General features: G+C 44.6%; 1 protein-coding gene across 13 annotated transcripts in view; it reads left to right on the top strand.

Moving 5' to 3' along the window:
- The window catches only part of FGFR2 (fibroblast growth factor receptor 2), an 85,356-nt gene that overhangs the window by 6,104 nt on the left and 53,630 nt on the right, over positions 1-25,622 (top strand). For 7 of the 13 annotated variants that reach the window (XM_068689016.1, XM_068689020.1, XM_068689019.1 and 4 more), the window contains 3 exons: positions 13,574-13,840; positions 14,513-14,587; positions 21,151-21,320. In XM_068689016.1, the coding sequence (XP_068545117.1) occupies positions 13,574-13,840; positions 14,513-14,587; positions 21,151-21,320 (512 nt within the window). The remainder of the gene's footprint in view (positions 1-13,573; positions 13,841-14,512; positions 14,588-21,150; positions 21,321-25,622) is intronic. The other 6 variants (XM_068689025.1, XM_068689023.1, XM_068689026.1 and 3 more) reach the window with 2 other exon arrangements.

Raw genomic sequence — 25,622 nt, 5'->3', positions numbered from 1 at the left:
TTTCTTCCCCTCCCCTTCTGAGGGTAACTTGAGAATTAAAGAAAAAAAAAAAAGCCCAACTCTCATCACCACTTACCGTATGATTTGTTAATTGCACATCTGGTGCCTTTTTGGCTTTTCAGAGGGATGACAAAATCAGGAATAATTCTGGTTTCAGATTAGCTGCTTGTAGTGAGATCCTCTCGTTTTAGGGTTAAATCAGAAAGAATGTGATTGCATGATTGGTGTAGTATTTTGCAGGGAGAAGAGTAACATTTTTGACTTATGCCTGATAACTTTTCAGGGAAAGAATAGCTCTATTATTTTAAAAAGCACACTTTAAAAATACTCTTCTTCCACAATGAATATCCAGTGGGTGGGAATCTGGGTTTTATCAAAGTGTAAATTGCTAAAAACTATTTAAAACTTCTTCCCTGGGTAGGAATGTTAACTTACATGAGATAATTTTAGACGTGAGAACCTGAATCATTACCAGAAAGGGGAAAAAAGGCTTCTAAGTTAATGGTATAATAAGAGCTTTTATGCTGCAGAATACAGTGAATTGTGTAGGACTTATATCTGAGATTTGGGAAATAAAACCTCCTTTATGTACTTCGTTAGACCTCTTAAAAATAGTCACCTTCTCTGGGTTCCATCACTACCACCCACAAACTCTCTGAGCTGAAAAGAAAACCAAAAAAAACTTCAAAAATCTCTTCAAAGACAAAGCTGCTTTATTATTATTATTATTTTTAGTTTAGTAAATGCCAAACATTTTGGTCAGAGCTAATTTGAGGGGGGTCAGGTGCTCCAATAATGTGTGCTTTCGGTGGGGCTGCTGACGGTGCAGTCATTAGAGCAGTGACATTTCGGACCAGCTGAGAAGGTCGCCAGGGCTGTGACCTTTTGTGACATATGTTGATCTGTTCCTTCATGGGCATGCCCTGAATTTTGTCTTTTTTTGGTGTTAAGTGCTTTTATTGTTGCTATTTATTGTCTTAGTGAGTCAGAATATTCAAGAAGCCGTATGCACCATTAGCAGGAATTGAGAGCGTGGCTTTTTGTTCTGCTGCCTGCAATAAATAACCTCGGGTTAAAATATGCTGTCGGCTCTTAGCTAAACACAACTTTAGGGATATTTGCAACCATTTCCTTGAGTATCAGGCTACGTACCTCTGTTAGCACAAGCAGTAACTATCTGTTGGGGTAACTGGCTGCGTAGCTGGGTGCACACACGTGTACACAGATAGATAGATACCCCAAAAGATAGATCCTGCTGTCTTTGGTTACCCACAGTGTATCTGATCCCTTTGGGAGCACGCTTCCCTAAGGTGCTGTCAGAAATTGCTGGACGCGTTGGGCGCCGGGACTGTGACCATTAGCTGTTACTACTCTGGTACCTATAAAAATATTTACCCTGAAGATGGTATCGTGAGCCGTTGTAAATGATAACGTCAATATTGCTATCGCGGACACGCGCTGAATCTGTTTTAGTGGTTGTGGTGCTTTCTTTTCTCATGCAGCGATAGGAAAACCCAAGGCTGGTGGGCGGCCAGAGCAGAAACAGGGCCTGCAGGAGCTGGTTTGGGGACTGTCAGCTATCGAATTCTGTCTCGCATCAAGTGTTTACAGCACTAGTTTTTTATCCCAGGGAGCATAAAGACTTTCTGCTTTTAAATATTTAGAAATAAGTCTACCCCGGTGTGTATAAAGGAGCCATTCTCTTTCTGTGTACCCAGCCCGCGAAGGCCTTTGACAGCCAACGTTTCACAAGGGCTTTGACCGCACACATAGGTTGAAGGGTTACTTTGTGAACTGAATAATTAGTTTAGACATATATTTGATAAATAGCAAGCTCTCCCTTGACCTTCCCTTGCCCAGGCTGTGTGTTATCGTTCTGCTGGGCAGCTAATTTAGTCTCTTCCCCCATCCAGTGCCTTGACGCTGTCCTTGGAGCACCCGCTCGGAGCCCTCGCCTTGTGCAATAACAATGTGTTTCAGTTCTTTTAATTTAGGTCAAATTTCAAAGGACTCATTTAAGCTTTCCACAAGGGACAGCCTAATTCCGCGTCCTGCGAAAAAACACGGTAGTTTGAAGTGGCCTTAAATGCGTGTTTGGGAGGCTCCTAGGAGCTGCAGCGAGTGAGACCTTCCGTAATGAGTGGTGTGGTGTGCTTATGCTGGGCTCCAAAGCGAGTAATGCTCTGTCACCCAAGCTTTACCTCCGTTTGTGGACACGGAACAACATACAAACACGTTCAGTGCCATACCCAGAGCAGTACACACGTCTTCATTAAAAAAAAAAAAGTTGCTTTATCCACAGGAGAGTGCTCAAAGGCTAATGTCTCACGTGGTCCCAGCACAGGCTGGTCGGAGATGCCTCGTTAACCATTGTGAGCCACCTGGATGAGGCTGTGGGGTCTTGCGAGGTGTTTCTCAGGCTCCCAGGGACCCTGCATGGCTGCAGCAGGTGTGCCCACTCCAGGTCCTCTCCCTGCCCCTGCCACGAGGTCGCAGAGCTGGGAGGAACCAGGATGCTTTCTCCACTTTGGTAGGGAAAATAAAGCGAAAAATCCACCCAAGATTCTTGTGCAATGTTACTTTTTTTTTTTTTTTTTTAAAGAGCAGTGGCTTTGATATCTGCCCGAGTTATGAGTAACAATTCAAACTGATTAGTTAAATCAGAGGGTGTTTTTTTTTTCCTCCTTTTGTAAGGAAGGGCAATTATCACAGCCCATTATGGAGGAATGTGACACCCGCACAGATTCGGGTTGGATGCCCTCCACAGCTTACATCTCACTAAGTTATTTGGCCCAGTGCAGGAACTGCTAGCTGAGATCGTGGGGAACTGGACAAGCAGCCAGATTAAATCGGTCCAATCCACCATCCTTCAGCAGCTCCACGGGCTGGAGACTAATGAGGCGTGGGTAGGGTTGTTATTTACCAGTGGTGTTGGTGCAAGCTCATGATGTGTCAGCATGGTAACAGTTTGGTAAACTAGCACAAATAACTGGACATTTCAGGCCTATCTGCCATGTTTTAAAATCACAGCTTTTTCTTTTTTGGGGGGGAGAGGGCAGCAGGGGGTAGCAAAGGTTGAAGAACTGGGTGCCTTGAGTGATTTTTGGAGCCTGAAGATTTTCAAACCTGCTGAGTTTTTACCTCTTTTATTTTTATTATTTATTTATTTTTATTTAAACACAGGTATTGATAAACCCCCTAACCAGTGACTGACCCAATGGCAGCATGGTTTTCTAATTTAGTAATAACTCTTCCTTGGCAGAGAGCACGTGGTGAATTTCAGGCTGTAGGAACTTTTTACAGGCAAATTGCAAGCCTTCGAAAGCAGAATTAGCCATGAAAATGCTGACAACTCCAGTTATGCAAGGTTGTGTATGCATGTGATGATGGACTGTTTGGTGTTGTAATAACAACCATGGTGTAGCTCTTAATGAGTGTGTCTCTGTATCCAGCTTCAGCAGAAACGTTCACCTGCCTTTCAGGAATTAAATTCAAAGACGAGCATTTTCTTAGAGTAACTATCAAGTTCAGGTAGAGATGGAAACGTGAGAGAACTAATTAACTACCCTTAGCTGTCAGATTTTAAACTGAAATGTTTTGTGAGACCTTAAGATTGAAGCTTTGCAGCGAAAACAGACTTCTTGGAAGCAGCACTCCGCAGCAGCATAAATCTGGATTTTCAAAGAGCCATCTCCCACTTAGGCAAGTTTTGTCTTGTCTCCTTGCAGTGGTGCACCTGGTTTAACCAGAAGAGAACACTTATATCGGTGGAGTTAAGTGCAAAATCTCTGCGGAAAAGACAGCAGGAGCCCAAAGCACGTCTGAAATGATGAAGGGGGCTGCGCTAACGTGAATGAGGGCCTGGATCCCTGGTTATTGGTGTTGGCTGTGCTGTGCTGCTGGCTGGGGTCAGGCGTGAGCAGTTCTGGTGCAGGTGGTCACAGTACCCTAACGTGTGCATGTGATGGCAGTGGGGAGCCAGATAGTGCTCGACCTGGCACGGAGCCTGCGGGGTAAAATTATCCTTACGGCAATTTGGGATGCGATCTGAACAGGCTGGAGGTGAGGTTCAGCACACACTGTGCCCCTTGACTGTGGCTTTTTCTTTTAAATTTGTCACCGTGTACCCGAGAATCAGAGCTACCTTTGAGCAGAGCTGGCTTTTAAGCTGATTTCCAGTGAAGTTGGAGCGACTTTGAATAGAGGCACATCCTAAAACGAGAGCAGATCTGAGGCTGCTGTTATGATGAGGAGGGGTGCACGGGGAGCTGCTGTGGGAGCGGGGCTGGGGGTGCAGGCACAGGGCACTGGGGGCTGCGCCTCTGACGAGTGCCAGCTGCTGGGTGAGATGCTCGGTAAAAGGACCAGGAGTAAATATTTATGTAGATATATATATTTTTAAAACTTCTAAAAACAGGCTATAAATCACTTACTGATTAACGCACATCTGCGGTGTGTCCCGTCCCATCTCTTAAGTATCACTGCTGTTCTGGTAAGAAGAAACCCTTTTATTCGGGAGTATTTGAGCTTTGGTTTTCCTGGTTCTGCTTCAGAGCCTCGGAGCAGTCAGCAGCTGGTACGGAGCCGTGCCCCACGGACTTCACTTTCTGCTGGCTCAGGTCCTTTTGCTGCTCGTCTCCTCACAAATGACAATATCCATATCAGAGAGAGGGACAGGAGGGCAAGCTCAGTGCTGGCTGAATTCTACCGTGTGGCTTCCTTCAGCTGTCATGCTATTTTTATTTTAATTGTATTCTTAAAATCAGTGTAGTGCAAGCATATTTGGTGAACCTCAGAGAAGCTGAGGAGCTCGTAGATGTGACCTACTTTAATTCCCTGCCTCGCGTGTTGTTGCAAGTTCTGTGTAATTATTGCTTTTCCTCCCCCGCAAAAGAACTGGCTCATCGGTTTGGGACATCGACCGATTTTCAGCTGCCTCACAAACCCACGTGGACCGAGAGGAGGGGAAAATCCATTTCTACGAGGGAAACAGCCTTCATTTAGGAGGGTTTGCTAGGATGGGCACTGCGACGTGCTGCGCAACTGGAGAGGAGGAAAGGGAGGATGAGATGGCAGGAGAAAATCCAGATTTTTTTGTCCTTTTTATTTCCCCTCCTAGCTTTTCATGAGTTTGTTTGGAAGAGAGTTTTGTGACATAGTAGACGTAGTAGTTATCACCTCAGGCTTTCTCCCGGGGGGCTCGTCCACATCGTGGCCAAGTTGGGCTGGAATTTGGAGCCGGAGCCAGGCGTGCTCACGCAGTCTGTGCTGACCAGGACAAGTCTGTAGGAGGTTAAATCATGGTTGGCTGGAAGAGAACTTGGTCCGAGCACCGTGCTGTGACTTAGTTCTTGCACATAACGGGAAGATGTGGTGCAGAAAAACTGCTTAAGGTTCATTATATTCTTTGGGATGGCCCGGAGAGGTGCGTGGTGAGCAGCTGGCACTGCATGGGACCGGCTTTGCCAGTTTGCACAGAGCCCTGTGCAGTGTCTCTGTGTTGCAATGTTTAATTCGTTTCAAGGAAAGCAACATTTATAATTCTGAGTGTTGCTTTAGGCCACGCAGCCATTTTAAAAAATAATAATTAAAAAAAAAAAGTTTAATTTTGAGCAATTCTCGAGCTCGGTTGTGTTAAGCATTGTTTAATCATGCAAAACAATCCCGCTTAGGTATTAATGTGAAAGTACCCAGATTTAGCTGATCCTGTTTACTCGCAGGGGAGCACAGGTGTTTCAGATGTGCAGGACTGAGCGTGGAGGCTTCGTAATAAATCTGCAGCGTGCCACTGCTCGCTAATAGCCCTTCTCCTAACAATTCAGAAAGAGCCGAACCATCTTCCATTAGCGTGGCAGAGCGCCCAGGAGTGACTGCTGCAACAACCAGCGGCCGAGGTGCCTGCAAGTTAAAAATAACCCTTGTCACCTAAATGGCTGCGGCCACCTGGAAGCGCACATCACCAGCCTGCCTTTCACTTTGGGGCTTGTTTGGCTTCTCCTCCGAGCTGCCAGGGACCCCCGAGCTGCTTTGGGTTGCCTTTTGACTAAATACTGCTTTCAGTTCAAAGGGAGCCTGGCATGCCTTGAAGCTCGGTCATTTTGAAGTGTTTGGAGAACATCCTACGGTTTATACGTGATGAGGATAGGACTTATACAAGCGCTGAGGGGATGTTTTGGGGATACTGTTTCCAGTGGCTCTTTTTCCAAATCTCACTTTAGGAAGCGGGGGAAGATGGATTTCAGAGGCAGAGGGGGGAATAAGCAAGATGAGACTTCCAGACAAGCTGCTAAAATTAAGAGGATTTGTATAGTCAAGTAAAAATGGGACCGCGTACAAAAGAAACAACTGCTGACTTGCTTATAGGGAATCTGGATGGATGTTCTCTGCATCCAGAACTAGCACTTGAACATGAAATTGTGCAATTTTTAACCTCTCAGTTGTAATTTATTCCTTTTGCATGTTGAGTAGTAATAGTCCCAAGCACAGCCTTTGGCAAACCTGGAAAAAAAAAGTGTTGTGTTTTTCTGGTTGGATTTATGCTTTGTTCTGTCATGTTTTTTTTTGTTGTTCTTGAAATGCAAATAAGGGACCTGGAAAAAAAAAAGCTATACTTTGGAACAGATGCAAGAAAATATGGAAAATAGTAAACCCTGTGCAGCTAAACATACATGTTCATACCTTTCCCAAGGCTTCCTATCCTATACAGAGCCTTTCCCAGCAGACTCTAACACTAAGCTGGACAGTGGAGTTGGTTGAATTGATCTAGTACTTGGGTATATGCAGAACATGGGCAGGATGATTTGATATTCTGCTGTTGCTGAAAGTAAAATCAGTGAGGAAACGATCCCAGTCTCTTAGAATCTACCTTTAAGATACAGAAGTGTTTTTTTTTTTTTTTTCCTTAGCTCTTCATTTGAATTTCTGGCAAAAAAAAAAGTGATACATTTCCCCCTTGTATTGTATAATAGATTACATGAAGAATCTTCTGTAATGAGTCTGAAGATTAGTTAATTATTTTTGAGATTGCGTTACATGTGTTAGGTTTATAGTGTACTCCCCAGTACAGTTACTTAGCACAGGGGCCAGCACTCTGTTGCTTTGTGCAGCTAATGGAGTTTCTGACTTGAACAGAAATTGCCAAGATTTCATGTTTGGAACCAAAGGTTCAAGTCCTGAAGATGGCCCCTAGCTTCTCACCGTACCAGTGATGTATTAAATGTAGTGCAATGATTTTAGGGTTTTTGGTGTGGCAACTCCCACTTGGGGGTGGTTTCCCCCTCCCTGTTACAAAGCCTTTACGCAGAAGATGTACTGATGCTACCCTGCTTCTTGCTTTGTCCCATATCTGGAGACAAGTCCTACGGTGTCTATTGTGTAAAAAAGTCTTCATCCTGTAAGGAGCAGACCGTGAAGAATGGGGACAAACAGGAAGAAATCGCAGGGCAGTTCCCAGCAGCAGGAGGTGGCCGTGCTGGTCTCTCTGCTGTTTACTTTGAACTTGGCATGCTCCGAGTCTTCCCTGGCTTGGCTTCCACAAGCATAAAGCACACAGCCAAGCCCATGAGCATGTGATAGTTGGCATTTTTGACGTGTGTTGCGTGGCTGTGCAGCCGTAACTCAAGGATCACAGCTATAAAGACAGGTAGGAGCAAGCAGGCAACAAGCCGTAGGAATTTTAATCTCTGCATGAAGCCTAGACATGTACAATTTTTTTTATTTTTTTTTTTTGCTTTTGAGAAGGAGTCTACTTTCTGTAAACATGGAAATGGGGTGTGAGACATCAACCCAGCTGCTCTGCAGCCATCGGTACTGTGCTGTAATGCCTCGTGGACCTGGTGCCACATCAGCCAACGCACCGAGAGAGTGGGGCCTGCCCCAGGGCACCGCGTGCGGCCTGTTTTTGCTTCCACTGCTTTGTTGTGATGTAGGCCCACCGGGGGTGGTTACCTAGAGGAGCCACAGTTCTGTGATTGTTGACCTGCTAAATAGCACGACACACAGCAGATAGATGTAAGCACGTGGGGATAACTCCTTGCTGTGCATCTGCAGAGCTTCTCCCATGACCGGGGGATCCGCAAGGGATGGAACTCCTCGTTGCTCACCAGAATTATTTATTTTTCTAAGTCTTCAAAGCTTAGGAAAACACGTTAGTGTGGTGTAATGTTTTCCCTCACCAGTGATGACATTGGCAAGTGTTTCAATTGGAGGAGATTCTTTTTTTTTTTTTAATGGTCTTAGTATATGTAACACTTGATAGGAGTTGACATGATGCTGTAGGCCTGGAGCAGGTCAGGGTAGCTGGAAGCCCTACACTTGCTAGAGTACCACGCATATGTGATGTGGCAATGCTTGCTTCAGGTTGCAAATTTTCACTTCCAGGGCTGAAGGATTCCTCCTGCTCCTCAGATCTCCCCTCTCTGTCTCCTGGTTTCATCTTTGTGCAGACATCAGAGGACTCGGTCCTTATAGAGCGAGGGTAATAGGGTTAAAGAAGATGCCAGGAAAAAATACCTCAGTTTATTTTGGAGAGTCTGCTGCTTAACATTTTGTGGAAGTCACTGTGTTTTCAAATAGAGCAAGCTGGGAACTTGTTTTAGAGAAAGAACTGAAGACTTAGACCCCACCACCTGTGGCTGTCACAAGTACCTCCTGCTTGTTGGTGCCGTGTGTTTGGTGCAGGTTTTTTGCAAGGCCTGGATCGTTTTCGTCAGGCATAAAATTAACATTTGTAAGCATCAGAGGGGGAATGGTTCCCACTCTTTGGAGCGTTGTTCATAATGACAAGGGATTTTTGTGCTTTAAAACTATGGAAGGAACTTGAGTAACTTTGAAAGGAAAGTACTTTATCAGAGCACAGAGGCTTCCTGATTGTGCCTGGCCGAGGCAGAGCTGGGCATAGCTGGCAGCTAGCTGACGGAAACGCCACACAAATGAGACAGCAGGAATCCAGTGACTTTGGAGGAACAGATGGATGAATTGCAAACACTATTTTGTCCCCTTTTGTGTAAGGAGACGTGCTCAGCCTTTGTGACTTCAGTTTGCTGCTAGCTAACAAGAGATAGTCACAGCGGCCAGGAATGACTCTTTGCAGTTTTGAACCAGTGGATTTTGCCTTTGTAGGTTGAGTTTACCATCCATCATCCTACCAGAAGACACAAATCTATTGTTCATATTAGGCTGCCGATTTAATGATGGCAAAGCCCATCAGCTTGTACCACAGATGAGAAAATTGCAAACCAGATCAAAACCTGAGCTTCCCTGTCCTCTCCTGGGGAGAGCATGGTTTGGGGCCTGTGGCTGTTCTCCTAGTTCAACGTCCCATTCTGTGATGCTCATCCAGCGTGGTCTTGCTGGATCTTCCTCAATTCCAGGACAAACCGGTATGGGAGAAGGGGTAGGAGAAGCAGCAGGAGTGGTTGGCAGCCTGGCATCCCCCATGGGGACATTCAGTTGTGCAATGAACCTCTTGGATTCCTGACAGGTCAGGTTTGTTGACCCTTCTGGGCATGCTGTAGTGAGCGTTTAGTTATTTACTAAAGCCTTTTGAAGTGAAAGTGGCTTGATGGGGTCTGAGGCTTTTGTGTTATGGAGAGTTGTGTGAGAATCTTTGCTGGGGTTAGCTATTAGCTGATTGTTTAATTATTTGGCTCTGTAACTAAGTAACTAAATGCCTTGAGCCTTGAGATAAGTAGCTCTTTGTTAACATTTTAATAAATGGAAACAAATAATAATAATTTAAAACCTAAGGAAGTATAAATCTCTTGTTTCAGTGACCAGTCGTGAATAGAGACGTGATTTGGAGTATAACTGTGAACCTCATAATAACATGAAATACAGCTTTCAGAAAGTCCCAGTCCCCTATTGTGGTCATGGCTTTTATACAAATAATATTTACTCCGTTTGATGGCTGGATGGCATAAACCATTCTGCGAGACCGTATGACCAGGCAAAGAAAAAGTTCGTCTGCTTATTTAACAGCGGCTTGGGTTTCCGTGGGGTGTTGTTCGATAGCTCCACCTCTAAAGTTTAAATATGCTCACATTGTGTGCAGCACTATTGCAAACAAGGATGTAGCTGAGAGTAAACAGCAGCAGAAGCGAGGTTCCCTCCTCCAGTGTTTAAGAACATCAACAGAAATTTTACACATGCCTTTGTTGTTGGATTGTTTTCGTAGGGTGATAGGCAGGTGTTGTTCGCGGGAGTTAAAGCACCTTGGTGGTAGGAACTAATGCCACAATTACAGGATTTGCAGGAGCCCCTTTGAGGAATTCTGCCCTGCTGTCCTGGGGCTGTGGGGAGCCCAACGTGCTGGATGATGGCTTAAGGTTTATCGTGATGGCTCAGGGATGGGGCTTTAGGCAGGAGGAGCATGAAAGTGGTGTTGGGTCATCAGGCCTTGCTTGGCCTCTGCTGGGCCATCTCCTTCTGCTCCTCAGACATAGCTGGTTGTTTGCACTTAGGATCCTACAGTTTGGGAAGACTCCAGGGGATGCTTCTGCAAATGTCAGAGGATGGGTACAAGTGCAGGCTGAGCTTCTTGGCTATGCTCAGAAGATGTGGAAATGGGGGAATAATCCTCATGTAAGCCTCAGGGGCAGCACTGCTGGGATTATATAGGTGCAAGTGAGGCAGGACTTGACCCTAAATCCCAGAGCAGTGTGCAAATGCTTGTGAACGGGTGCAGGGTCCTGTGGGGAGCTGCCTTTCAGGGTTAGGCATTTATGTGCTGCAGGGAATTTGTGAACAGTTTCAACTCGTTGGTTTGCTTTGTGAAGCTATTGGACGGGCTAATGCCTCCGAATCCCACCTGTTCTCTGTTTGCATTTGGGCACCATTTCAAACCCGCACTGGAAAAGTTTATAGGCAAACATTATAAAAAGTGACAGTCTTAAGTGCTGCTACATTTGAGTTTGGCAACACAAATGCTCACCTGAAAGAGCTCACTATTTCCAAACATGACTTCATTATTTCATGACAACACTTAGTGCTGGATCTTCCCTGATCCTCCAAAGAGAAAGAAATGCAGGAGGATAATGTTTACCAAACTCTAATACCCGCTTGACTTTTAATTTTTTTTTTTTTTTGGTTTGCAAGTAATTTTCCTTTTAAAGCTGCATTTGAGTTTGGATTTGGATTTGTGTTGAAAGAGTAAACCTGGGGTTAGTAATTTAAAAAGAGATGAAGTCAAGTGTGGTAGGTACGAAATAGTTTTCCTTGTGATTGTATGGGAAGAAGGGCAGACTGCACAGGAGGCTGCTGCAACCTGTGCGAGCACCCTACAAGTGTCCTGGGGCTGCTCAGCAAAGCCTTTAAAGCACCTGAAGGAGGGCCGAGCTATCTTCACCCACGGTGGCTTTTAAAAAGTTTAAACAAAGACATTTTAAAAGACTCCTGTACATTGTTGGCACAGTGTAAGCTCTGTAAAAGAAATGTACTTTGCAGGCAGAGTGCTTGCAAAGAAGTCTTATAAACTTCTGAGTAAATTAGCAAGCTGGTTTCAGCTCCTTTGTTTTTTTTTTTAACGTTAATCTGACAGTGGAATATGAATTAAAAATATTCTCCAGCATACTCCTTACTGATATGAAATATATGTAGCAATGGGCCGTGGCTCCTGCTGGAAATGAGATTTGGACCAGCACAGCGTGGTTCTCGGTAAAACACCTGCACCGCAGATCCGTGGATTCCTGACTGCATCGGCGAGGCTCAATGAGTTTGTAAAACGTGTAAAGCTGTGTTGTAGCTTGTCCTGGGCTTTGAGATGGAATTTTGCACTCCAGAAAACGTAGAGACCCAGTTATAAAACCTGAATCTGAGAAGCATTACAGTTTCCACCAATGGTCCTGCTCAGGTTTTGCTTAAAGGACTCTCCTGGCCACCGTCTGGGTGCGATGTGTGCCAGGTCTGCCTGACAAAACTCGCTGTAGGGAAGGAGGCTTGAGAAGCTTTGCTGGTTTTGTAGGGGCACATCCCTGGATCTGTTCTCTCTTTGCTTCAGGGAAGCTACCTCTGAGCTCCCTGAAATTATGTGATTCCCAAATGAGTGGGAGGAGAAATTGGGCTCCCTGGTTTCAAGTGCAGCGAACTTCAAGATCAGCAAAATATTTAAGTGCCCAAGTGTCCCATTTGGTGGCTGCTGCTCGTTTGGACAACTTCAGCACGACCAAACTCTCACCTAAAGGCTACCCCAGACATGATATTTGTTTCAGTCTTCTGTTGGAGGTGTGATGCAAGGAATGAGCACGCTGAGGAGGGACGTGGCTTTCCGGGTTCGGTATTCTTAGAAGCAAGGGTGGGCACCAAGGAGTTGCCTATTTTAGTGTTCCCTCAGACTCTGGGCAACATACAGAAAGCGGTGTGTTTTATTTTTGTGTGCACACACGGCTGCACAGCTGGTGTCTGTGGCAGGACTTGTGTGGGGGTGAGAGCTGGGCAGCAGCTGGCTGGGTGATGTGACCCTCCCCAGGAGCAAACAAAGCGTGTTCCTGCTTCTCTCCTCTATTTACTTTTCATGCCAGCCTTGGAAAGGGAAGGAGGATGTTGGGAGGGGGCTGTTGCGGTTTTGAGGAGAAACCAGTGAAAAAAACAGTCCTTATGTGTGGCACAGCCTGGCTGCTTCGTGGGGGTGGCTTGGGGGGGTCCCCTCTACCCCATACCAAGCCATCCCACTGCCCCATGGGGATGATGAAGCTGTAGTAACTACAGGCAGATGTCATTTTCCAAGGATTTTTTTTTTTTTTTCTGGAAAAAGACTGTGGTTTGACATCCTTCCTGACACTTGGCTACAAAGGGGACCTGATGGATGAGCCGTTTCATTCTGAACGTCTGGTACACAATGCCTCTGAAAGCTTCATTTGTGTTCCTGGGCGTCTGCTCTGCCTGCTCAGGAGAGGCTGTGAAATAAGAAAAGAGGGAAAAAATAAAGGAAAAAATTACTGTCGCTTGGAGCAGAGTTGGCAGTGCAGAAGGCAAGTGTAGAGGCTTTGGAAAAGGTGCAGGGAGAAAAATAAAGGACATCTTATACGCTGTGTATAGGACCTCATGTTTACGGGCTCAGTGAGGCCTTGTGGTTTTTTTTTGCTACCATTTTCTTCTAAAACAGCTCTTTCCAAGTTTAAGAAAACCCTATATCTACAGTCAGATGAGGGAAGATAAATACTGAATTTCAGACACAAACGCTGTGATATAGAACTGAATTTGCTTATTGAACTCTTCCTGCCTCCTCCAAGCTCCTGTGAAGCCCTCAGGCCCAGGAGCTCTTGTCTTTCCAGGGCTGGCTCGCTGTGGCTGGCGGGAAGAGTTGTGACTTTGTGTGGCATTTGGGACAAGGGACACTACCAGACACCGTTCAAAGGAGAATGAGCTTTCTGTGTGGTTAACCTTTTGAAAATAAAGCCTACCTCTACCTGCATGTGGTTCAGTTTTACAAGACAGGTGGCTGGGCTAATCTGGATGAAACTTTTTATTTAACGTAACTTGATTGCTGTGGATAAAAAGGGTCGTCACTGACTTGTGTTGGAAATTCTCTCCTTTCCCTCTTTCTTCTTTTTTTCCTCCTTTCCTTCCACCTTCGCAGAGCCGCCAACCAAATACCAAATCTCTCAGCCAGATGTACACTCAGCACTTCCAGGAGAACCACTTGAGTTGCGCTGTCAATTGAAAGACGCCGTCATGATCAGTTGGACTAAGGATGGGGTCCCTTTGGGGCCCGACAATAGGACAGTGATTATTGGGGAGTACTTACAAATTAAGGATGCTTCACCCAGAGATTCGGGCCTCTATGCTTGCACTGCTGTTAGGACCCTAGACAGTGATACTCTGTACTTCATTGTAAATGTTACAGGTGAGTGAGCTAAACGTAGGTTTTGCATGTAGAAGCTGTAAAATGTGATGTAAAGACACGCTGTGATATAACTTGAAACAAACTCAGCTAAACCCACTGTGCCCAGCTGGATCTGTAGTTGTGGTATTTTGGGTATTTTCCCCTTTGTCCTGATTCTGAAATGGCATCCGTTTGTATATACCCCTTCTATTTAATGGGGTCTGTGCTGACTAATGCTACTGCTGAGTAGCCCCCTGACAGGATTAAATGATGGTCACTGTGGTGACGATGACGATAAAGCCACTAAAATGAATGTCAGCTTTCTTCCCTCCATCAGAAGAGGAAAAGGGGTGTCCTACATCCTTGTGCACTGCTTTAAGCTTAGAGCCAAATTACTCCAAAGTCACTCAGTTTTGGTCAGCTGAATGTCTTAAGGAAGAAGAAAGATTTTTTAGTAGAAAGATTTTTTGGAATTAAGCTCTCTTTTGAAGCTTTGTAGCATGTAAGGATTATTAGCTAGTTTGGTTAGAATTTTATAACAATAACATAAATTTATGCATTTTCTTTTACTGTAGCACCTGTGCAACTAACATGACATCTGTTCTCCTTGATAGATAAACTAAGATGTAGCGTGTTGGTTTATTTGTCTGTAAAATATGCTGTTTTAAAGTCTTGGTTATTTTTAATGTGCAGATGCTCTTTCCTCTGGGGACGATGAAGATGACAATGATGGGTCTGAAGACTTTGTGAATGACAGCAACCAGATGAGTAAGTAACAGCAAACTGCCGGAGGTGACTAGCAAGATCCACGTGGAAAATAACGTCCAGTTGCTTGCTCTCCTGCCTTCAGAGCTTCTCGATTGTTAGCTGCATGTGCTGTCAAGTAGTGGTATCTTCGTCCTTTCCTGTTTTCTGTTTCACATGGTTCATAACTTGGAAAAGAAAAGAAAAAAATAAACTAATATTCTTCTAAACATGCTTTACTGGTCTGTACTTTCTGTCTCCCTTCTTGCTAGCATTTCTGAAGTTTCCCATCTTCCTAAATAGAAGTTCAGTCTTTGTCTGTTTTAGCTGATCTTTGAGATATCTGACTTTCCCTTTCCCTGAACCTGGACTGAAATCTAACAGAAGAAACAAAGATCCAACTCACTTGGTTAAAAGGTAGCATGGAAACTTTAAAAATTAAGTTGCACCGAGGCAAATCCCTCAGTCTTTAACCTAAGCAGAAATCTCATTGGGGAGGATGGATTTGGAGACAATGGGATTCTTTTGTCTAAAAAAGGACCTCAAGGTTTGTCACAAATAAAGCAATCCAGCACTAAAAATACATTTAGTGTTACTTATGCATGATGAAAATGGGCTAAAAGAGTCTTAAACCTAGCTGGATGTTAAACTTCAGTCCCTTTGGAGAATTTAGAAAGCTATTAATAGGCTCTAAATGGAACAGTCACTAAGGAAAGAAAAGTAAAATTCATATTGGTTCCTTATGCCCCCATGCGCTATTGCAAAATCCCCTTGGTTGGCTGATCGTTTGCTGTTGCTCATGCTTTGGAAAGTCGATAACGTGAACACAGAAAGCCTTCGTTAGAGATGTCAGCTGGCTGCGGTGCGTTTGCTCCTCAGCCAGGTAGCAATCGGCGGCGATCCTCGGGACTTGAGCCACTTGTTCGGATGATGGAGCACGAGCCTTCGTTTCAGCCACCCTAGTTAGTTACTGTTGTATACGACTGCCCCTGCTCTGAAGCTGTGAAACATTAGATGCTATTTAAAATGATAGAAGTAGTTAGCTGCCGGCGTGGCCCCGCCATCTGTTAGTGTGATTAACCCAGCCCGATTCACAGGTGCAGCCTGAAGTGGCTGAGATTAAGCAGCTGGAGGCTGCTTGGACAAAGGAATGCGGTGGCAGAGATAATTGGCGAGTTTGGAAAAGGGACAGTGCTTTTAAAAGGAGTTGTATAGGCAAAACCCCCAAGCCCAGGCAGCGTTAGTGTTCCCCTGAAAAGGGTTCATGGGTTCATTCCTTTTAGGAAACATCCCTGTGTCTGTTATGGCTTCGGAGTTTCGTTGGTGCTTGTCAGAAAAGGGCTTGCGATATTTTTGGTGTGCAAGGGAATACTGCTGTGCTTCCAAGCTGTGCTAATGGGGATGAACAGTGAGCAAAGAGATTTTAAAGTGCATATAGTGGGAGAAAAAAGACGAGGACCTGATTTCAAGGCAGCTGCTGTGTAACATCATGGTAACTTCCTTGCCTTTTGCTGAACGGGGAGAGCTATCCTGCAGTATCTGCTGTAACACTGGTTGTGCTCTTGTAATACAAGCATCATTTCAAGCTACTGTTAATCCATCCGTAGTCAGGAGCTGGTGAAAAGCCTTTGACTGCCTCTGTTTGCCAGGGATGGGCTGTGTGCTTTAGCAGGGCTCAGGCACACTTTCCCTGCTCAGAATGAAAGATGCCTCTGAAGCGTGCGTGTTCAAACATCTCAGGGGGCGGTGAGCGTGCAAAAAAACCTTGTATTGTAGAACTAAGGAAGCAAATCCTGCTGAGAGTGCCCTTCAGTAAGGTGTCCACAGGTTTTGGCTCTTTCAGGCTGCAGATGTATGCAGGGCACAGCACCACCGGCCTTTTGGGGTCTGAGCTCTCAGCGGTGAGAGCGGGAGCCAGAGGAAGGGTTGTGGCACCACAGCCCTGCAAACAGTCGGTTTTCCATGAAAGCTTGCATCGCTGTAACTCGGATTAATACGACTTTACTGAAAGATGGTTGTGATTTGGCAAGATCAGAGGTGCATGATAGTTTGGGGTGGGACTTGGTTTGGTGCCTTTGCAAGCTGCCGAAGCTTGTGAGCCTGATATCCTGTAAGCCTTCCCAGCAGTGTTCCTGGCCATTCCCCTTCTAGGTTTTATGCCGTGTCCAGAAGGTTTGATCTAATTTAGGAAGCTGAACTTCAGGTTGCAAAGTGAAGGTGGAGCTGAGGAGTGGTCTGAGTCCATCCTGAGAGTGCTGCGGGGTGGCAGTGGTGTGAAATGGTCAAACATCCCTTACTACCTTCCTGGGCAGAGCCTGGGGACCTCAGAGTCCCACCAGTCCCCGGTTGCTACTCTTTGAGAGGAGAGCTCTTGGAGGGTTTCCCGAATTACGGTTTGAGCATCACAGATCTAAAACCGTTTAACTGATAATTTACATGCAAATTACAGCTGTGATCATTAAGGATAAGCGGTGGAAATTGGCCTGGTTATGTCTTCAGTGATGGAAACAAAAGGCCATAGTCTTCAAAGGTTGTTGCTTTTTGATGAAACAATTCTGATAAAGTCCAGCTGTCTTGGCATGTTAATTATGATGTGATGAGGCAGGAAATGGCTGTAGTGCCTTCCACAGGAAACTCAACCTTGGCATTCTCATTCCTGCATATTTAAAACCAAAGCAAACCTTTTAGAGCCGTTTTATTTACGAGTGGAAGTATTCTTTTAAGCTTTTTTTTTTTTAATTTGCTTTGCCTCCGTTACAAACATGTTTTGTTTTCCGAGGCCAAGGTTTTCAAAGGCAGGCAGAGGGACCAAGGAGGAAATCTCGGCTGCTTTTCAAGGCTGCCCCGAAAATAAAAGTGCTCCCGAAGGATGGAGGTTGGAGGTGGCTCGGCAGCAGCCCGCTCCAGGGAGGCGAGGGCGTTCGCACGTACGCGTGCCCGTTCGGCCCGTGTGTGTTTTTAAGTAAAAGGCGTTCACAGAAGACTTCAGTCTGTGTTTGGTGTCCTCCTAGCTTGACAGAGATTTCAGCTGTCTGAAAAAACACCGTGCTAGATGTGTTCCAGACTGCATCCTGAATAGCTTTTTATTACTTCCAGCTTTTGTTGGAGTGATTAGCGCTCGTGGCGAAGGTGCAGGGTTGGTTCCCCTGCAAAACAGGCCTCTCTCTCCCCAAAACGGCTTTGTTGGCAACTCAGTTTTTACCTTCATTGCCCTAAAGAGGTGCTTTAGCTTGGTGTTAGGGGTTCACCTCCATGGATTTTGACCTATTAAAAGCCTGGCTGTCAGTTCCTGCTGGTGGCAGTGAAGAAAACTCTGTTGGTACTTGTTGCCTCATCGTCATCATGACCTGACTTTAAGGATGCTGCTGTCCTGGCTCTCTGTGCTCACTGCTGGCAAGGCAACAGCTGTCGTGATGGCTGCGCTCAGGCTGAGCTGCTCAGACCGAGAGGAATTTTCTAGAGAGCAGCCCTGAAGATGCTGCTATTCCGCCTTGAACTCTGCTCAGGCGACTGGAAGCTTGGCGGATTTTTTTTTCTCCTTATCACCCTTTAAACAATTTCTTCTGGGCCAAGCAATGGTAAATTGGCACTGAGAACAAAAAGCATCTAAATGTAATCCACATGCTGTGCTTTTCATGCCTTGAAGAATTTCAGAAAGGATAAAACAAGGTTCAAATTCATCAGATCCTGCAGAGTGGAAACCCACTCAAGGGAGCAGCAAAAATTGGATGCTGCCTAGAAGTGGTTTTTAATTAAAGGTCATATACAAGTGTACTGAAAACCTTGGGGTGGCTTGGGGTGGTCATTTCAGGTGCACTGCCGTGCTCAAGGTGCTTCTCAGGCAGGCTGGGGTTTGGCTACTCCTGTATTTCTTCGTATTAGATATGTGCAGAAAAAAAAAATAATAATCAGGGAATCCTGAAGTGAAGTGGTCCCCTGGGCTGCCTAATTTCAATTTCACAAGCAGGAGATTTGCCTGATTAGATGTAATGCATTTGCAGTGGAGCGCGGTGCGGGTCAGCAGGATATTTTCTTCCCTAATGAGAGCTCGAAAAGCCATCAGGAATTCCCACCCCTTCCCCTGCTGCTCGCTGCTGCTGTGCTGGGCTTGGCCCCGATGTTAGTGGGAACTCCTACCAGGGGTGCTGCCGCCCTTCACCCATTCCATAGGCAAAGGGGGGATGGAGATGGTCTGTATGGGGTCAGCAGTGGTTGGTGTGTGCTGGAAATTCTTTGTTTTAGCAAATCTGGGTGGTTTTGCCCTCAAGAGAAATAAAAGCAGAAAAGGTGCTTTTAGGCACTGAGAAGTTAATCTGTGAGGAGAAATGCCACGTGTCATGAAAGGGGTGTGAGCGTTAGGGCTTGCAGATATCGCTGCCTTTCTCTTTTTCCCTTAACCACCCTGGTGAGCTGCCAGTACGCGTTGCTGCTACCCGGTGAGAAATGGCAGGGTGTCCTGACGCGCTTGCAGGCCGTGGTTTCGGCATGTGATGTCCGCATGTTTTTCTTCAGAGTTCCCCTGTAATTCAGGAACATTACAGGGCCTGCTGATGTGAGCCTTGTGCAAGCTTTCCAAGCACAGTCCTTCCTCCCAGCCCTGAGTTTCCCTCCCATTTCTCTGTGTCCATTCCTCTTCATTCCTACCTGCATCCTCCCAGCCTTTTCTCTGCTCCCTCCTCTTCCATGGAGCAAAGTGTTTCTTCTCTGTGTGTCTCTTGTATACACGAGCTTTTTTAAAGGGTGTGGGGGTTGTTGGACAAGGGATTACGTGCCAGACAACCAGAGCATGAGCATAATTCACTGCAAGGTGCTACTTTTATACTATTTGTATAAAACCTGGCTGCGTGGAGTGGCCTGGCTGTGGGAGCTGCTTGTTGGCGGCCAGATCCTGACCAACTCGCATGCCCTAGTCCTGGGCTGTGTCTGCTGGGAGCTTCCCGCTGAGCTGGGCCCGTGTCTTTCTTGTGCTGGGCTCTCTGAGACTCCAGTATAACCAGTTTGGGGTGGTTGATGACCTGAGCTGCCTCGGTTGGCATTATGGACACCATGGGTAGGCCCTGTGATATGTTTTTAGCCATCCAGGGAAAATACCCTTGTAATGTATCAGTAGGAACCTGTAATTGCCTTCACCTGGTACAGACCTAATGCAATTTGGTCTTCGCGTGTAGTTGGTAATTCCTTTGGTTGGCTTTGTTTAAAGGCTTCTGTTGTTTTAATGCGATCCTGGTTTTAGCAAATAGCATTAACGGTGAATTTCCTTGCATCTCTAATTCACTTTAGTCCATGTAACAATTTCTTAGCGCGGTAGTTAAATTTCCAATAGTTACCTGATTTTCTGTTTTGATTACATGCACAAATTTGCTTTGCTTTTCTACTTCATTAATTTTAACACTAATTGCTACTTCGGGCAAAAAAAAAAAATATCACTTATCGTTCTTAGCATCATTTTAAGGCTTGCTTTTGGAATGTTTTCTTTATACAGAGAGAGATGTTGTTAAAGGATTTATTCCTGTATTTTCTATCCAGCTGTATTTTTATTTAGGGAGGAGGGTGGCAGGATTTCTGAGTTTGCGCTGATTGTAAGAACGGCAATAAATATTTGAGGAGCGGAAGAGTTTATTTATAGTGGAGTGTAAGGCTGCTAATGAAGGAAATGAAACAGGGCTGAGAGAAATGGAGTTATTTTTCTGGACCCCTCTAGTCCTAAAAATTCCACGCTAATCTGATTTGCTTCAGGAAAATGCCATTGTAGAAGGAATTAATGTTTCCTAGTATTAAACGGATCTTGAATATTTAACTTTTTTTCAGCTGTTATGGGGATACAACCAAAGCAATGTCAGGAAGGCACCATGCAATGTAGCCAAAGTGGTGTGTGGCTCCAAAGCGTGGGGTGATTTTGGGATATTTTGAGTGAAAATTTATTGGGTAAAAGGAGATGGGCAGATGTGTATTTTGATGCGCTGCGTTGACAAAAACGACAAAATCAGTTGCTGAGTTTTGCTCATCCATGCTTTCTGGTTTGGTTTCCTCCTCTTTGGTTAAGAGTATTTCAGAGTATATTCCTTTTGGAAATAAATTTTAATGGCTTCTCACCAGCACAGTTAGGTTCGCCGTGTTGGTCTGTAAGCTTTAGCAGGCGCTGATCCCCCTTCAAACACGTGGGGATAGGATTAGGGCTGAAGCTTCGTTTTGGTCTTCTGCCTTTGTCTCTCTTCAAAACTGGGGTCAGAGAATTCAAAGTTTGCTGAGTTCTCTCAGTAACTCAACTTGAGGTCTCAAACCTCTCTGATCAGTGGGGTCTGCTGAAAACTGCCTTACTCGACATCCACAAAACAAAGGATATCTGTGGTTAGTTGTTGGAATTTTGTCATAAATTATCCATTCCAGGCTGCAGACTGAGCCGTTTGCAAAATTCTGGTCGACACTTGCAGCATGTGATTTCCATTCCTGTTCCTAAATATTCCATTCCTAAACCACACTGTCCCCACGAAAACAAGTGCGGACAGCTCTTCCCATCTGCGGAAGGGGCTGGAAAGGGAGCTCGGGTGCTGAGCACTGACATTTCTGGATGCCTCTCTTTCCGACAGGGGCACCCTATTGGACTCATACGGACAAAATGGAGAAAAGGTTACACGCAGTGCCAGCGGCCAACACTGTCAAGTTTCGTTGCCCAGCCATGGGAAACCCAACACCAACCATGCGATGGCTGAAAAATGGGAAAGAATTTAAACAAGAACATCGTATTGGCGGCTATAAGGTAAGATCTCATTATGCTATTTTGCAATTGCTGTTCTTGACCAGGGCTTGAATAAGAAATCAAAAAAAGTTGCTGAAGTCAACAGAAAATCTTTTTTAATGGGCTTGGATCAAATTTAGAAGCAAAAAAAAAAAAGTAATTGTTTTCTTCTGGGGAAGGGTGGGTGGTTTCTCTGGCTGTTGGTGAGCTTTAACTTATTTTTTTTCTTAAATTCAATACCAGTTCAGCTAAGGATTATTTATAAAGACTTATTTGGAAACCTAAAGACTGACACTGCAAAACACAGTACAATGTGAAGGCTTTTCTCCATTTGTTTTCAACTGCATTGTTAAAACCATGACTATCTGCAGTGGTGATTACAGGCAGTTTAATAATGGAAGGGTCGGAAGTCAAAAGTTATTATTTTCTATAGAGTTTATGGTCTGTGAAACTGAAATGGGAAGCAGAATTTGAGGGAAAGTAACAGCAATTACTTACAGGGGTTTGTTTGAATTTTAAATAGCTTCAGATTAGACGCTTCATTCGAAGTTGGTGGTTACTGATTAAGAGAGAGGTTCGGGGAGGCCAGCTCTTTCTCTGGCTTAGTGCACGGACCTTTAACCTCCAGGTATCTGCCTAGGGCAGGTCAGAAGTCAGAACTAGGTCATCTTATCCCTGGAATGGCAGTGCATGGCTTTGGATGTCAGATTGCTGTTCATACGTGCCCCTCACCATCCTGCCCCAGATTTCTGAGCTACCTGCATCTCTTCTGGGAGCTTTCCATCCATGGCTCCTTGTGCCCCTGGTGCCCTGATGGAGGGAACGTGGATGTTGCTTCGTGTGCTGTTGACTCAGATCCTGCTTGGTACAAAAAAATATGTTTTCCAGTGCAGAGGAGGACAAGCCATAGCCTCCTTTCCTCTCTAACTAGATTTACTGTAGAAAGTGTCAATTTTTCCAACATTTGTGTTAGCAGAGAACGAAGCCCAGAAAATCTCCCCGCGTGAACACTAATTATCTAAGTAGACTTTTCCATCTGTTTGCTTACACCATAAATTGCTGTTGCTTATGAGTGTACACCTGGCAGCACCTTCTGCCTTTCATAATGCTATGGAGTGTTAACGAATTGGCTACAATTCAGTGGTTTTCACCTTTCTCACAGTGCTTATTTAAAAAAAAAAAAGGGCCAATTAAAAAAAAAACTTAATCCTGTCTTGGAAAATAATAGTAACTGTTTCAGTACTGACTGAGACATTGTTTGCACTCTTTACGTCTCATGAAGGGGAAATGCAGATATTACTCTTGAAAACCGTGAAGGAAAATCAGTGTCTTGCAAGACAGGATGGAGATACCTGATCTCTCTCTGGTTTGGGAGACTGATCTGTGGTGGGGTAAACCTACTGCCACCGCTAGCCTGTGTCAGGCACCTGGGTAAGCTCATTCAGACTGTGCTATAGACACACACAAAGTGGCACAAATTAAATTTTGGTTTTGTATATGAAATGCGTACAATTTCCTAGCTATGTATGTGCTCTGGGAAGAAACAACAGATGCCAATTTTTAAAGCCAGCTGGATAAGTGAAGTATATACCTATAATTCTAAATCATAAAACTTCTAACATCTATTTAGAGGAAAAAAAGAGGGGGAACAGCTGTGGATTTTAGGCTTTTTTGTTGCTTGTAAATGCATCACATTTAAAATGATCGGGAAGCATTTACTTACTGTCATTCTGCTTACCAAACCAAAGTATGTTCCAGATTCAGTCGGTGTTTTGAATACCTGTGTTTTTAAGGTGGAAATCTTTTTTTTTTTTTTTTCCAATGAATGTCCGTTAAAGAATGAGGTCTCCAGAGCTTCTAGAGGCCGTGTCCTCTATTTGTTAGAGGGGCTGTATGTGGTCTCTTTGGGCTTAGCCAAAATTATTGTGGAATGGGGAGAATTGTATTTTCTTGTTAACCGCCTACCAACAAACTTGCAGTGAAGCAATCCTCAGAAAGGAGTGAGTCTTGCCTTCTTGGCCTATGTTCAGCCAGCTGTAATGGCAACCCACGATAATTCCTGTACACCGGCTTGTCCTGAGCCATACTGCCAGTACCAGCTGACCTAACGCTGTCCGGTCCTTTCGGAAGAGATGGTCATGACTTTAAGAGCAAAGAAAGGGAAAGAAAATGCAAAGTTTTCCCGTAATCCTCCAGCCACCTCTCTCCTGCTGCTAGGAAATCTCTTCCTTGTATGCTCTTTATCGCAATCAGATAGTGGCCTGTAGCACTTTGTCCCTCTGACTGGGGAATGTCTTGAGTCAATTTACATTCAGGCAGGCTAGCAGAAGGGCGTATGCGCTGGCCAAGATAGCTCCCAGAGCGAAATTCCTCCACTGTGACTAATTCTGGGTGGTGAAATTCAAAATCGAACCTCTTATGATTTTTCAAGGCATATCTGAAGTTCCCCCAGCGAGGAGAAGGGGAATGGTTATTGAATTTCCAAACCCTTTTTAGACTTTTTTTATGCCTTCTCAAAAGTGGTGATAATTCTTGCTTGTGTGTTTTAAGGCATTTTAAGATTTGTTAGGGTGAATACTCTACACCATCTCTGTGAGACCACAGCAGCCTTCGCTTTTCTGTACACCACCCAGAAAGCAAATGTACTTGTGTCAGTGGCTACTGTTTAAGTATTAACAGGTGGGTGTTTTCACATATGCGTTTTGATAAGCTTCATCACTGCAGTGGTCTTTAATGTGTTTAAATTCAGTCAGGCAAATACAGAGAAAAGGGAAGAAAGGTGACTCTGTAGGAACTGCAGAAACCTGGGGCTTTTGTGTGGATGTTCTGCACATGTACTCTTTGCCTGAGCTGTGCCAGCTTACCTGAACTGTGCTGATTTTTGTGGGGTATCAGATTTTGATTTCTGACATTGTGTTGATTTTTTTTTAAATTCATTTAAAATTGATCCATTTGTACCATTATTATTATTACATTTTTTGCTAAATGACAACTTTTCATCATATATACGGTTACTAGGGATGTTTTGTATTTTTGAAATTAAGCAGAACTTTCCACATTTTTTTATATGATACTCCAAAAGCCAAGTATTTCTATGAGATTTTCCTCACCCTTTTACATTTTGTTTCTAGTTTGGATTTGCTCACTACCAAGCTATGTGTAAAGGATACAGTTGTGTAGATTTGATATTGATGATTTAGTTTAAAAATTAAATTGTTTGGAGAGATTGTCTGGAAAGTTTGGTTAAAAAAAGATTTGTGCAGGAAATTGCCCCAAAAAGCATCTCAGTAATATGCTAGCAGTGTCAACGCCTGATCAAGCAAAACCCATGCTGAGATTATATTTACTATCCTAACGCTTTCGTGGAGAAAGTGCCCTCTTGGGGAGTGGGGTTAAGTATTGTGAAGCACGGACGCAACATGAAAATGGTATTGCAAATACCATGGTATTTTTTTTTTTAAAAGACAGTGCAAAAACAGTTATTACGCTATGGCAACGAAGCGTTTGGAGGGTCAAGCTATGATTCACGATACTTGGAATGCAGTTGTTCCCCGAATTTTGCCCTATTTAAAGAAAAGGCCATGACAAATTGGAAGGGATACTCTGAAGGCGATGTGATGGGCTGTGTGGGTATTCTCAAGGGTTTTGAACAAACTTAATAGCAGGGCTTCAGGAAACGAAATAGCAGAAATAACTGGATAATAACTGGCTTAGTCAGGTTGGAGAACTGAAGTTTTCTAAAACTGACAAATCCCTGGCTGTGGGCACTTGTCCTTTCCCGGAGTCCATCTGCCTGGTGAGGATGCTCCCACTTTCAGTGATTTGGTGCTGTTCTCATGTGTGTGTTGTCTTTTTTTTTCTTTTTCTTTTCTTTTTTTTTTTTTTCCTCCCCTTTCTAGTGGATTGGTTCACACAAACTCCCCAGTATGTTCTGCCTTCCGGACTAGCTCATGTCATCTTTTTAAAATGGGCCCAGCTGCTATTACCCAGGGAAATCACCAGGCTTTAACCTGCCTTCCCTAAGAGAGCACCTTTCAGGTACCTCTAACCTCTGCAACATCAGGCACGGGGCTCTTTTGGTTTGCTTTTCCCAAAAAGACCATCCTTGCTGCAGCTCATCCAGATGCAGAAAGCAGGGTCTGGATGCTGTTGAAGCACTGCTTTGAAACGAGCTTTTACGTGACCTGGCGTGGTTTTGGTGATGCTTTTCAGTAACGGCACCGAAGAGAGCCCTTGCTGGGGCTAGGTGGTTAGGGCTGCTTACAAGGCCCCATTAACACAGCCTGCGTGGTCACGGTGTCACCTACGGGGTGGCTGCAGGGA

Source organism: Anas acuta, chromosome 7 (assembly GCF_963932015.1).
Source record: "Anas acuta chromosome 7, bAnaAcu1.1, whole genome shotgun sequence".
Taxonomy (NCBI): Eukaryota; Metazoa; Chordata; class Aves; order Anseriformes; family Anatidae; genus Anas; species Anas acuta.
The sequence above is the reverse complement of the archived record's forward strand: the minus strand, read 5'-3'. Positions and strand labels throughout refer to the sequence as shown.